At 47.4% G+C, this 13,882-nt stretch overlaps 1 protein-coding gene across 1 annotated transcript in view; it reads left to right on the top strand.

Moving 5' to 3' along the window:
- Window positions 1-9,023: 9,023 nt before the first annotated feature.
- The window catches only part of ATP9A (ATPase phospholipid transporting 9A (putative)), a 131,155-nt gene continuing 126,296 nt past the window's right edge, over window positions 9,024-13,882 (top strand). Inside the window, exon 1 of the mRNA XM_079718608.1 lies at window positions 9,024-9,106. Coding sequence (XP_079574734.1) covers window positions 9,039-9,106 — 68 coding nt within the window. The 5' untranslated portion in view covers window positions 9,024-9,038. The remainder of the gene's footprint in view (window positions 9,107-13,882) is intronic.

The following is a 13,882-nucleotide window of genomic DNA, read 5'->3' as shown; positions in this document are numbered from 1 at the left end:
GGAAGGAGAAAGAAAGACCCACATTTCTGGGTGAAGTCTTTGCCCCTCTATGTGGAAAAGTGGATTGCGACTGTTCTCAAGTCTGTCTCTCGGTAATTGCACCTGACTTTAGGATCCAAAAAAAAGTTTTTTTGTTTTGCCAAGTTGTGCCTTTCCTTCTGGAATTGTAAGTGAACACATAATAGTACCTGTTTACACTGTGAAGTGGATATTGTTACAGAAAATACACCAGAGGCTTTCTCACTTGTTAAGCTAATAATGCCTTGTGAATGTATGATCTACGGAGAAACCCCTGTAGTTTTTACCTGCTGATGCTGTCTGTCTGTTGGAGAATAAATTTTGGATGGTTCTTTTTTTCACCACCAGGCGTGTATGTAAGTTTTTCTGGTAGTTTCTGCTCTAAACTTGAGAATCCTGGACTTCCCTGGTGGTCCAGTGGTTAAGACTCCACGCCTTAAATGCAGGGGATGAGGGTTCGATCCCTGGTGGGGGAACTAAGATCCCACATGCTGCGCAGCACAGCCAAAAAATTGTTTAAAAAAACCCCTGAGAATCCTTAATTGACAATCATTTCCAGCTCCCTTGGGACCCTCTAGGTCCTGAAATTGAAGCTGCACATCTGGTTACATCTGTGCCTGACCCACTACTCAAGCACACACAACTAACTACTTGCTGGTTGGTATCTTTCTTTTTTAAGGCATTTGATTAGAGTCCTCTCCTTCTAGAGAACTTTGCTTGTGTTAGCTTGTAACTGTGGAAAATTTATCAGGCCCTAGACGATCCCACATCTCAACCCATCCATACCTGGTTACACGTCACTGGGCAGAGAGACAGGTTCTGGTTTTCTGTTTTTGTTTTTTTTGGCCATGCCACACTGCATGCGGGATCTTAGTTCCCTGACCAGAGATCGAACCTGTGCCCCCTGCAGTGGAGTGCAGAGCCCTAACCACTGGACCGCCATGGAATTCCCAGAGAGACAGTATTTTAATCATCTCATACTTACAGGCTGGCTGCTTAGAAGGGGATGGGCTGAGAATCACATAGGAGGTGGGATTTAATTCCAAGGGAAGAATCTTAGAGAGGGTGGTGGGAAAAGTGCTCTTTGAGGAGAGACGCAAGGGCAGGACCATGGTAATGTCCTCCTGGCATAGTACCCTCTTGTGCTGTGTTGTGTCTTTGCAAGACACAGCATCAGGCTCATGATGTAATGGCTGTGGGTACCGCAGCATCCTGGAAAAAGGAGTCTTTTGACATCCAGGAAAGGTCTAGGAGTTGTGTCCGTATCGCCTTTGACCTGATGTGAGCTCTGCGTGTCAACTTCCTTTGCAGGTGGATGCCCTCCTCCCCGAGGTTTGATGTTCTTTGACCTCAACTCATCTAAATTTAGGGTAAAGCAGCCACTCTGTTGACTGAGAGCAAGGTAAACCCAATCATTTAGATAATTGACATGGAAGGATCTAAACCAGGGGTCCCCATCCCTGGGCAGTGGACTGGTACCAATCCACGGCCTGTTAGGAACCGGGCCACACGGCAGGGGGTGAGCGACAGGCGAGCAAGCGAAGCTTCATCGGCCGCTGCCCGTCGCTTGCATTGCCGCCTGACCCTTCCCCCACCCCTGTCTGTGGAAGAACTGTCTTCCCCCAAACCAGTCCCTGGTGCCAAAAACGTTGGGGACCGCTGATCTAAACTAATATGCCCTAGTCCCAAGTATTTAGAATTTTCATCCTTTCTCACACTTGATACTACCCTACAGCTAAGTTGTATGTCTTTCTAGATTCGAATGTATGAGAATTATTTTACTTAAGTGAAAAATATGTTTCCTCTTCTCACATATTAGAGACGTCTTTCCAAGGTAAAGCACATTTCTGGCTAATCCTTTTTAAATATCTGCAATAATACAAAAATGTTTAATCAGCTATTGCTAGACAGTATTCATGTTTCCTTCAGACTTTGATTTTGATCATCTTTGTGGTCTAATTTTTCTTGCACTTGACTCCAGGGTGAATTCCTCCTTGAAGGATTGCTAGGACAAAGATGATGAATGTTTCCACGTGTGTTTGCAGTTGTCTTCATAAGCGTGTGTGTGTGTGTGTGTGTGGCTGTTTTCTCAGCCTTAATCTTTGAAGCCAGAAGAATAGGTTGTGAGCAGTACAGCTGCCATAGAACGTATTCTTTTAACTTGAGACCTGGCTGCGTTGTGTCTTCTTCTATGGGTTCTGTGTATTCACAACAGTTTTTGATACTTGATGGATGATTTGAGGGAGTCCCAAAAGCCTTTTGACTTTAAGAATAAGCTTCCCGTTATTTGTCAGTTATATCTCAGTAAAGCTGAAAAAAAAGAACTTCCACCTTTCCTGCTGGCCCTCCGCTTTCAGTTGGCACGCCCAGAACCTGCTTAAAGACAAGTGTTCTGGGAAAGGATTTGTTGCTTTGCATGAGGAACATGCATTTGCAGAGGGCCTGGAGAAAGCTTGGGAGAGGCCCACCTCCAGGTGGAAAACTTGCACCTTTATGGCGGCAGAACTTGCCAAGAGCCACTGAGTCAGGTGACAGTTTAGCTAAACCCTAACATCAGGGAAGGTGTTGAAAATCTGCACATTTACAGGAAGCCTTTCAATAGAGTTTCAAAAGTAACGCCTGTTGTTTACAACTCAGCAGATCCCTGAGCCCAAACAGGAAACTTACATGTCAGGATACATAGAAAGTCCAGGAGCAAAATTAGCCAGGAGTTAGATGAGACAGGTACATTTCAAATCTGGGGAAAAGGAGGGTTCATCATGAGAACACTGGCTCTTCACTTGGGCAAGAAGTCCCAGCTCAACACTCTGGCGGGGTGCCTGCCCTAAGACAAGATAACATGGAACCTTGGATATCTTGTCTGCAAAATGGGGATGATATTTGATTCATAAGACAATGGCGAGGTGATGCATTTTTATGCTCATCTAATCTGAGACATAATAATAAGTGTAAAATAGTTAGCCATCACTGTTTCCCATTTAGTTCAGAAAATCAACACTATCCTACTTAGTTGGGTATGATTTGTCCCAACTCTGGATCAGGCGGAGTCTCCTGGTTCAATCTGTTGGGACTGAGGAAGGAAGTCATGTGGGTCAGAAGCCCCCAGGCGGTGGGCAGCTCCTTTACCTTCAAGGTGATGTGGTTCTTTGCAGCTCATAACACATGGGACATGCATGAAATGACATACGTCATCATTCTCTGATTAATGAAATGTGAAAAAAAAGTAGGCTGGTGGGGTAATTTCTAAGGTGGGTTTTCTGCGTGTCTTCTTCAAATATAGATACACGAGCAATGGTATTTCAGCAGTAGTTACGATTTCGTTGGTTCCTACCTGTACATTTTACCCCCCTCCACCACCGCCTTCGACAAATTACCCCAGGACATTTGGATGCCTGTGGTTGGAAGTTACAAAATGGCAGAACCTTGCTGGTTCTAGGCCCTTTCTTGGTATTGGGAGCCTATCTATGTTGAATCCATCAAAGAGCTATATTTGGCTAACCCTGTGACTCCGACCTTGTCTTGATTGAGACCTAAACACCACAGCAGCTAATTCATACCTTTACTTTCTTCTCTCCTTGGCACCACTGATTTTATGGATTCTGTAACCATGTAAATCATTTAAAGGGGCACTTTTTCCAGAGGAGAAAGCATATACCTCTTGTGGAGTAATTATTCTCAGGCCTAGCTATTCCCCCAGTTTTGTTTTCTTGTTTCCACACAAAATCATTAACTACTTAAATAAGGAATGCTCATTTCTCTTCAAAGAAAATGAGTTAACTTTCAAAGTTATTAAAGTCTCGTAATGTGCTCAAAGAAGCAACTGCTTTTGGTCGAGGGGTTTATTGCTCTTGGCATCCATGGAAATTCAAGACTTTTGCCTAAAAAAACAAAACACCAAAAAACCCCAAGTCCTTCCTTATCACTTTTCTGTGACTAATTCCAACTATTTCTTTTTTTTTTTTTTTAATCCAACTATTTCCAAATAAAAGGAAAATGGAGAATTAGCTAAGCTAGGCCAAAATGAGGATAAGTACACTTACCTCTCAAAAGTGGACGTTGCAATCGCGGTATTAAGGTAAGACCTCGCAAATGTGTTTAAAAGAAGCATCAAGCTCTGCACTTCAAAGTCTAAATATTTGAAAGTGACCTTTCTGGGAGAAGAATGAACATCCCAAATGACTTGTATTTCTTCCCCTCCCCTGTCATTTTCCACCCTCCAACCCTTTGTAAACAATCTATTGTTTTAAGGAAAGAAGTAAGTTGAAAGAAATGCCAGTGTTCTAAAGGCAAGGTGTGGAACAAAGTATACGAAGGTTTATTTTATCCTGAAGGGATAATTGTGGGTCCTTAAATTAAAAACAGTGAAACAAATGACCTTCTCTGGTGGTAAGTGCTGTAGATATACCTGGAATAGAAGGGAATTGCTTAGGATTGCCAACTTTTTATCAAGTAAGAATGATAAACAAAAGCACAATATCTCTTTCACATTGCCCTGTTCTGTTATCCACGTGGCATTTTGCACTCTCTGAAATGTTTGCTTATTTATTTTCTGTCTATCCTGTTGAAGTATAACATTTTAGAAGGGGGAAATCAGGACTCCTACAAATGTAAAATGAACGTGTCTAAGATTGTATCAACAGTTTTACAACTGATTGAAAGGAGAATTGAAAGAACTCCCCAATTTCAGGCAGTCAGGAAAGTTGAAGTGAATTTACATAAAGAGGCAAAAAATGGTCAGTATCCACAGGGCTAGAATCAACTGCATTCCATTGGACAAAATTCATTTGCATTTCTATGGAGAAGAATCATTTGTGTTGCTATTGGGTTTTCTGCAAGTTAGAGAGTTGTAAAAGAGCTCAAAGACAAGGAAAGACACAGGTGACCCGGAAGAGGGTGCCAGACAGGTCATCTGGTCATCTTGCTGAAGATGACCAGTCTTACCTCTAGTAGCCAGCAGAGCCCCCAGCCCTAGGCAGCAGGGATTGTGTGTCTCGTTAACTGTATCCCCAGGGCCTGGAATATTGTCGGTCCTTGGTGAAGATGACTTGAATGAATTGTTCAGTGGTGTTTTCCCTAAACTTCCTGTGTCTTTTTGGAGGTAAAAACAGTACCATACAAACAAAGTAATGTTATTAAATGCTAGCTAGATATAGGTGCTTGTGGAAAGCACTTACAAAGTTCTTTCCCCAAAAAGGGGGAGTGGGAAGATAAGATTAGTGTTAGAGACGCAGTTTTACTAGAGATTTAGAAATGATTTAACATCACACTCTAGCCCAGTGGGTCTCAACTCGGGACAGTTTTGCCCTCCAGGGACATTTTGCGGTGTCTGAAGACATCAGTGGAGGTCACAACCAGGGAGAAGGGGCTGAGCTGCTACTGGCATGTAGTGGATAGAGATGAGGGATGCTGCTAAACATCTTGCAATGCACAGGACAGCCTCTCACAGTAAGATATTCAGCCCTGATGTCAGTAGTGCTGAGGCTGAGAAACTGTTTTAGGGACTACCTAATGAATGCATTCATTCAGAGAGAATTCATTCAGAGAGAAGATTCTAGGCACCAAAAGAACTTCTTCTTTCCCCAGCCTGAGTTTACCCAAAACATTTTAAGTCATTGTTCCTGTTTACCCTGACTCCGTTTCACCCATTAGTGCCCTTGACTTCTTGTCTTCTTACCACCAACACTCTGTAAACAGCTGCAGCCAGCTTGGGGATCTGTGAAAATGAGGGTTCAGCGTGGGCTGGACTGAGTCTCAAGATAGATTATGGTCTGGGCCCAACATGTGTTGGTGAGGTTGGGTGACCTCTGTGGCCCTCAGTCTCTCTGATTTCTGGAAAGAAGAGGCTAGACTAGGTTGGTTCATCTGTCAAAGATCTTTCTGCTCCAGCTTTCTAGGGGTCAGTGGCTTCTTGTACCCGGGGCCTCTTGGATGGAGACGGCTGTCAAAGGCCACAAAAGGGGCTGCTCCTCAGAAAGCAGGACCCTGAGGTGACCATTCCTAGGACCACAGGGAGAAGAAGGCAGGGCTGGGCCCGGAAGAGGGATGCTGTGCCCCTCCTCCCATCGTCATCCCATCACCGCCCCAGCTCTGCGGCTCTCCCCACAGGCTCTCTGCTATCTCACGCAAGCATCTGGATCTCTCTCAAGAACAGATAAAAGCCTTTAAGTGCCTCCTTTCCTGAGGGATTGCCTTGCTGGAAGGGAGTCTTTTAAAATGTCTTCTGTATTGATTATAAAAGTGCACTGAAAGAAATTTGGAAAGTGCAAAGGCAATAAAAATGGCCTCTCTTTTCATATGAAAATGTTATTACCTTTGGAGATTGAGGGGGCTCTTTGGTCTTTTAAAAATGTATTTACTTAAAGAAAGACATTGTAAAAGTGATACCTGTTCACTAGAGAAAAAGCAGAAAGTATAGACAAAACATAAAGAAGGAAAATTTTAAGATCCACTTGGATGTACCACAGTAATGCAAAATGTTAATAAGGGAGACTGCTGGGTTTGGGGTGGGGGTGGATATGAGGTAAGGTCGGTATGGGATGGGATATGGAGCTCTCTGTACTAACTACTACAAAAAATAATCTAGTGACTGAATTATATTTCAAGAATCTACCTAGAATCTTTTTGTCCAGAGACCACCATTTGATAACACTGTGGTGTTCTTTCTTTAATTGGGAAAAAAATAATAATATTCATTGTAGGAGGAGGACAAGAAATTGTAATAGCTAACCTTGATGAGAATTGACCTTGTGGCATGCGCTGCACTAAGTGCTTTACATGTTCCTATTATTGCCCTGAATTCTTCCAACAATCCTGAGCTGCCCACGTTCTCCCTCTGTGTATGCACTCTTCGAATTGCTTTATGTACATGATTGGCTCATTTAACCCTTCCAACAATCCTGAGGCTGGTACTATCCCCATTTTACAGATGAGGAAACTGAGCCTCAGCAGTTTGTAAGTTGCCTCTGGTTCTACAGTTGGGAGATGGTGGAAGGGATACAGGATCTCAGATGAGGGAGCCACTATTATTACTGCATATTTTAGACAATGAGGGCACAGCCTGACAAGGGTGGCCACAGGTGGGCTCCACAAGGATCAGAGGGAGCTGGAAGATATTTGGAATCAGGATTAATAGGTACCTGGAAATGTCATGATAACTGAATCCATTGGTCACTGGAGGGCATTTTTCCTGCCTTCTGGATCAGGAAAGACCGGGCCTGGGAGCCCAGCTGAGTTCCTTCCTAATCACGTTGCTTCGTGCAGGCCACTCTGAGTTTCTGTTTCCTCACCTGTGAAATGGGTGTGACCATTTAGACTCAGCTGGCAGGGCTGGGAGGATTAAATGTGGGACTCCACGTGTGTTTTAGGTGCTTGATTAAAACAAGAGCTCACATTTACTGAACACCAGCTGTGTGGGGGAACTTGGATTAAAGGGCCAGAATCTCTTCGGTCTTGTCTGTGACCTTGTGTGGTAGTGGAGTGGAGAAAGGGGTCTGAGGTGGGTGGGGTTTGAGAGGGGACCTTAAGGGAGCAGGTGGGCGGGGGTGGGGCCTCCTCTGATGTCATAATTGGCGGGTCAGGATGTTTACATTTCCTCCACTCAATGAGCCTTTACTGCGAGTTGACTGTGTGTATCATGCTGTGCACCTAGCACTGCCCTAGGTACAGGACGCAAAGCAGACGGGGTCAGTGAGCCAAAGAATGCTGTTTTCCCTTCAAAGGTGCCATGCAGCGACGTCTAATGACATGCTTTCCTTGAGGAACTTCATCGGAAGATGAGATAAGTCACACTTCTTGGTTTGGGATCCACTTCACCCAAGGCCCCAGACACAGACACTTGGTGGCTTTGCCCTTGTTCATCGCAAACAAAAAGCACCCGCATCCCGCATGAAATGTACTAGATGTAGCTACTTCAAGATTTCCTTTAGTTGCAGTAGGTTAGTTTACACGGTGTTACATTTTGAGGCTCTTTCATTACATATGGACTTTTAACTTCTCTCCCTCCTTCCTTCACCACTATTCATCTTCTTTCTGTTCTTAAAATTTTATCGAGTCCTTGGAAAGTTAGTGGATCCCGGACACTGTGTAGGAGAGGCTGTAGGTGCAGATGCTGGTCTGGGTGACTGAGAGGGTACGTGTGTCAGCTGAGAGGGTACGTGTGTCAGCCCCAGAGGCAGGTGAAGGAGTGTGTGTGAGAACGAGGGTGTGCAGGTGCGTAAGTGCATGCTGTGCTTGTGAATCTCAGGGGTCCAGGTGGGAGAGTGAGGGTAGGGGATGGTGAAGGATGGTGGGTGAGGGAGTCCGGAAAGCGGAGTGAGGCAGAGTGTGGGTCCCGGTGTGATTCCTGGGGGCACACGTGTGTGAGGCCTGAGATCCAGGGCGGACGAAGGTGACTCATGGGCGTGAGTGTAGCAGGGTGTGTGCGTGCAGGTGTACGTGTGTGATTGTGAAGGTCGGATGCTGGTGCGGAGTAAGCAGTTGAGAATGAGTGTGCGTGTGTGTGTGTGTGTGTGTGTGTGCGGGTCGCGTGTGAACGTGCAAGGGTGAGCACGTGAGAGGATGGAGGCCGAGGGAGCATGGCAGTGTGTGCTCGTGAAAGTGGTGTCGGCTGGGGGCGGGGATAGGGCGCGCGCGCGCACGGCGGGGCGTGGGCGGGGGGCGCGTGGCCGGGTGGGCGCGCGTGGGGGGCGCGCGGCGCGGGCCGGGGGCGGGGACACTGCGGCGGCGGCGGCGCGGACACAGCCGGCCGCCCCCCGTGGCAGGCGCGGTGCGGGGCGAGCGGGCGCGGCGCGTAGCTCGGGCCCATGGTGCGCCCGTGTCCGTCGGTCGGGCCGCGCGGGCGGCTCCGCGCGTGGCCTGGCGCTCGCGAGCTCGCCCCCTCGCTGCGGGCCCGGCCCGCCCGCTGCCGCCGCCTCCTCCCCCGGGGCGGCGCGGCGCCGGCGGGCGGTGGCGCGGAGGCCGGACCGGGCGGCGGCCCAGGCGGCGCGGGGGGCACGGCGGCCAAGGCGGGCGGCGCGAGCGACATGACGGACAACATCCCTCTGCAGCCGGTGCGCCAGAAGAAGCGGATGGACAGCAGGCCCCGCGGCGGGTGAGCGGGACCCGGGGCTGGCCGCCTTCCTTTGTCCGCGCGCGGCCGGAGCCTGGCGCTCGGGCAGGGCGGGCCGGGCCTGACAGGTTGGCCGGCGCCATGAGCCGGTGGCCGGGCCTGGGAGGCCTGCGGGCGGGCGGGGAGGGAATTCGGCTCAGCTCAAGCCCCCGCCCGGGCCCCCGGCGTGATCGCGTCCCTTTTGGGCCCAAGTGCCCGGCTGCCTCGCACCGATGCCCACCTTCCTTTCGAAACCCCGAGAAGCCGGGCCTGCCCAGCGCTGTTTACACGCGCGTGGAATTGGGATCAGCCTTGCCTCTTAACCATTTTGTTTCCTGATTACTCTTTGTCGTTGTAATTCCGATTCGGTCAGTATCAAACCTTGCTCTGCGCGTGGAGTCCTCGGAAGCCCGGATATGCTCAGTTTATTTGTCGGGGGAGGCATGGCTTCCTCCGCAGACCCGCTTGGGGGGTTCCCCATCAGTGCCTCCGGGACTCAACCCCCAGATGGCCGCCTTCCCCTCCCGGCCCCGGCTGGACCCGAACTAGTAGCCGCAGGAGGGCGAGAAGGGCTCCTACTGGTCGACAGGAGACCCCCACCCTCCACGGTTCCCCACAGTTTGAGAGGAGGAGCCCCCTGGCAGACGTAGGGGTTGCCACCTGCTGTGCCTTCCCGCATTGGCAGGCCCCTGGGCAGCCTGGTGAGGGTTTCCCTCACTTGGAGAGAGAGGACGGGCGGATGTTTTGCGCCCTGCCGTCTTCCTATTCGGAGGATGGCAATGACCTGTTGAGGTTTTAAGGGTCTGTGGCATCGCCTGCGACAGTTAGCTGCGGGGGGAAGGTTGAGGGGAGCTGGTTAAAATGCAGATTCCCCGGCCCCGCCCAGACCCGCTGGTCAGTTCTTGGGGGTGGGACCTGGAAATGTGCATTTTCCGAGGCTGCCCAGGTGAGGCTGTTGACGGGTGAAGGCTGAGAACCGCAGCTGGGCGGGGCCGGGCCTCTCGGACCCGCCCTTCCCTTTGGCGTCCTGTTCTCTCTGGGCCTTTTCCCTGTGGCGGCCGCTCTTTGCGGCGTCAGATATTTGATGGAGGGGGTGAGGAGGGTGAACAAGTAGGCTGGCTTCCCCAGGTGTCCGTCGAATTAAGAAAAATGAAGAATGCTGCCAGCTGCCATTTTGTGAGGTCTTTGTCCCTGTCTTCTTAAAGTCTTCCTTAAATCTCCCGGTGAGGAGGCCCCATTGATAGAATACAGTGGAGGAAGCGAGCCCAGCGAGGTCGAGGACTGCTGGGAAGATGCTGCAAAATGCAGATTGCGCTCAGGCTCTCTGACCTCAGAGACCGACAGCTCTCCACCCCTTCCTTCACTGTCCGCGCGCGTTGTAACCCTGACCACTCAAGGCTAAAGAACGCTAACAATTAACTTGAGCCCTATGCCAGGCATACACCCTCAGTAAATGTTTTTTTTCTCAGTAAGTGTTTTAATGAATTAATATGATCAGTGGACTCGAAGCTCCTCTAGTTATTAATTTGTGCCAAAACCAATTATAAAATGCCTACTGTGTGTGTGGGGGGGGGCTGTGTCAGGTGTCTGGGGTGCATATACGAATTAAACAAGCCCTGACCACAGGTGCGCGCCTCCTGACCCTGCATTGGAATCACCTGGCCAGCTTAAACAATTACCATCCCTGCCCCATTTTAGACCTTTGAAATAAGAGTCTGGGGTGGGACCTGGCTATAAGCTCCCCTGATGATTTTAATGCGCTGGCATAGTTGAGAACCTCTGACTCAGTGCATGAGAGAAAAATGCAAATAATTATTTAAAAGTGATGATTACCGTGATAGAAATATGCACCGTTGTTACAGGGGCCCAGAGGGAGTGGTGCTGACAGTTGGAAAAAAAAGATTTCTGTTTGTTATTGGCATGGAAGATCACTCCTCCTTTAGAATTTGCCACTTTGGAACTAATTGATTTCCTAAGCAGTGACATGGATTCAAATTCAAATCATGTATCTGGAATTCCAGGTATTTGCGTATATGTTTTAGTATTTAATCTGCATTTTTAGGAGTAGCCTTGTCAAGTTGCGGATCTTGGTGTTGGGAAAACACTTTTGGAAGCACAGAGAGATGGACAGGCTTCCTGTAGTTTAAGGCGGGGGTGGGGTGGGGGGAGATAAAGGAATAAGAAATATATTTGTGACGGGTCAGACTCTTTGCTGGGCACTTGAGATAAATGGCTGTGTTTAAATCCTCATAACAACTGTGTGAATTTTTGGAGTTAGTTTCCTCATTTTATAGACAGGGAAACTAAGATTCAGTGATGCTAAATAATTTGTTGGAGGTCATAGGGATACTCAGTGTGAGGAGGTGGATCCACTCTTTTTACCTAATGGCTCAAAGCTGTAGGATGGTTGGGGGATTTTGTGGTTAAAAAACCAAAAACATAGGTGCCACAGGTCCCAGGAGACAGAGTATAATTAATGCTGGGGTCACTCAGCATATGTCGCCAAGACATGCAATTTATTTGCCTGAGGAATCCCGTAGACCCAGAGCTCTTTTCTCTCTTGAGAAAGTTACCACATCCTGATGTTGAGAAAACTATTACAGTGGTTTTGTTAGGACACAAGGCATTTACCTCACGTTGCTGGAAGCCATTTTTCTGACATCATGCGCTTTCCTTCTGGCTAAATGAAGTTCTCCTCTTGGTGAAACACAAGAGATTGGTTAGGAGCGTGGGCGTAGGATTGGAGAGCCTGGGTTTTGCCACTCACTAGCTGTGTGACTTGGGGAAATTACTTTACCTTTCTGGGTCTCATTTTTTTATCTGTAAAGTGGGGGTAACAGTAATTACGTATACCTCCTAGGATTGATTTGAGACTTAATCCATGTTAAGTTTGGAACACTAAGTGCTTAGTACATCCTGGGTCTTTACTAGGATAGATAGTGATAGTTAGGTCTTTGTGTAAGGTTTGCTTTGGGGGATCTCCGGAACGCTCCTTTGAGAGGAAGGACCTTTGATGGTAGCAAGTAAAGAAATATTATTGACTTCATTGCTCCTTCCTGATCAAATCCAGGAAATGATTAACTACATAAACTATTCCATCCAGGTATGTAGACGCCCTGGTGTGATAGATATTGTCGAAAGTAGCTCTGGCAGAACTGAGACTTTGCCTTCTCTTCGTAATAATTCGGAGTTTTGTGGCCAAATTGGACAAGGATGCTTTGATTTTTGATGTATTTGGACTTGGGGCATTAGGAAGTTTTGGATGAACTGGGTTAAGAAAGAGCTGACTATTTAGGTACAGAGTCTATTTCAGCTTTTTTTAAAATAAATAACTTTATTCAAGCATAATTTACATCACATAAAATACCTCTACTGTTAATGTACAACTCACTGATTTTTTTAAAGTAGATTTATAGAGTTTGTGCAGCCATCCCCACAATCCAGTTTTTGAACATTTCCATCCGTCCGAAAAGTTCCCTCGTGCCTGTTCTCAGTTCATCCCAGGCTGTCACTGATCTGCTTTCTGTTTTCATAGGTTTGCCCTTTCTGGAAATTTCATATAAATGGAATCATAAAATATGTTGTCTTTGTATCTGCCTTTTTTCACAGCATATTTTTTTAATTTTAATTTTTTTATACAATTTTTAATTTCTTTATACAATTTTTAAAGGTTACTTTCCATTTACAGTTATTACAAAATATTGGTTATATTCCCTGTGTTGTACGGTACATCCTTGAGCTCATCTCACACCCGGTAGTTTGTACCTTTTGCTCCCCAGCCCCTATTTAGCACCCCCCACCCCCCACCGGTAACAACTAGTTTTGTTCTCCATGTGTGTGAGTCTCCTTCTTTTTTGTTAGCACAATGGCTTTAAAGTTCCTTTTTATTGCTTAATAGAATTCCATTGTGTAGATATACCATATTTTGTTTATCTGTTCACCAAGATGGACATTTGGATTATTTCCAGTATTTGACTATTGTAAATAACACTGCTAAGAACATTCAAGTCTTTGTATAGACATATGCTTTTATTTCTCTTGTCTACTGTGAGGTTTTTTTCTTTTTTTCTTTTTTTTTTTTGGCTGCGTTGGGTCTTTGTTGCTGAGCATGGGCTTTCTCTAGTTGCAACGAGTGGGGGCTACTCTTCGTTGTGGTGCGCGGGCTTCTCATTGCCGTGGCTTCTCTTGTTGCAGAGCACAGGCTGTAGAGCACAGGCTTCAGTAGTTGTGGCACATGGACTTAGTAGTTCTGGCTCGTGGGCTCTAGAGCGCAGGCTCAGTAGTTGTGGCACACGGGCTTAGTTGCTCCGCGGCATGTGGGATCTTCCTGGACCAGGGCTGGAACCCGTGTCCCCTGCATTGGCAGGCGGATTCTTAACCACTGCACCACCAGGGAAGTCCGGCAGGTGGATTCTTAACTACCGTGCCACTTGGGAAGTCCCAGACCACTGTCTTTTCCCTCCTGTGCCTCAGTTTCCTCTTCCGTAAAGTGGCGACATAGTAAGAGCCCATGTGGTCGGGCATAATATATGCAGAGTAGATATGAGCCCTCAGAGAACGTCAGAAATTGTTCTTTGCACAGCCTGGAAGAGGGACCAAGCCTCATGCGGACTCTTGCACTGGGTAACACAATCTCCTCTTCTTTCTAGAACTTTGTAGAGAGTCTGGTTGAGTAAGAACTCTGGCCAGAAAATGGCCACAGAGGACTTGACTCTGCCAGAAGCTCTCTCAGACCTCAAATGACTAAATCTGTAGTGGCAGGGCCGCTGCAGGCCACGT

Source organism: Hyperoodon ampullatus, assembly GCF_949752795.1.
Source record: "Hyperoodon ampullatus genome assembly, chromosome: 14".
Classification (NCBI taxonomy): domain Eukaryota; kingdom Metazoa; phylum Chordata; class Mammalia; order Artiodactyla; family Ziphiidae; genus Hyperoodon; species Hyperoodon ampullatus.
This window is presented reverse-complemented; position numbering and strand designations above follow the sequence as displayed.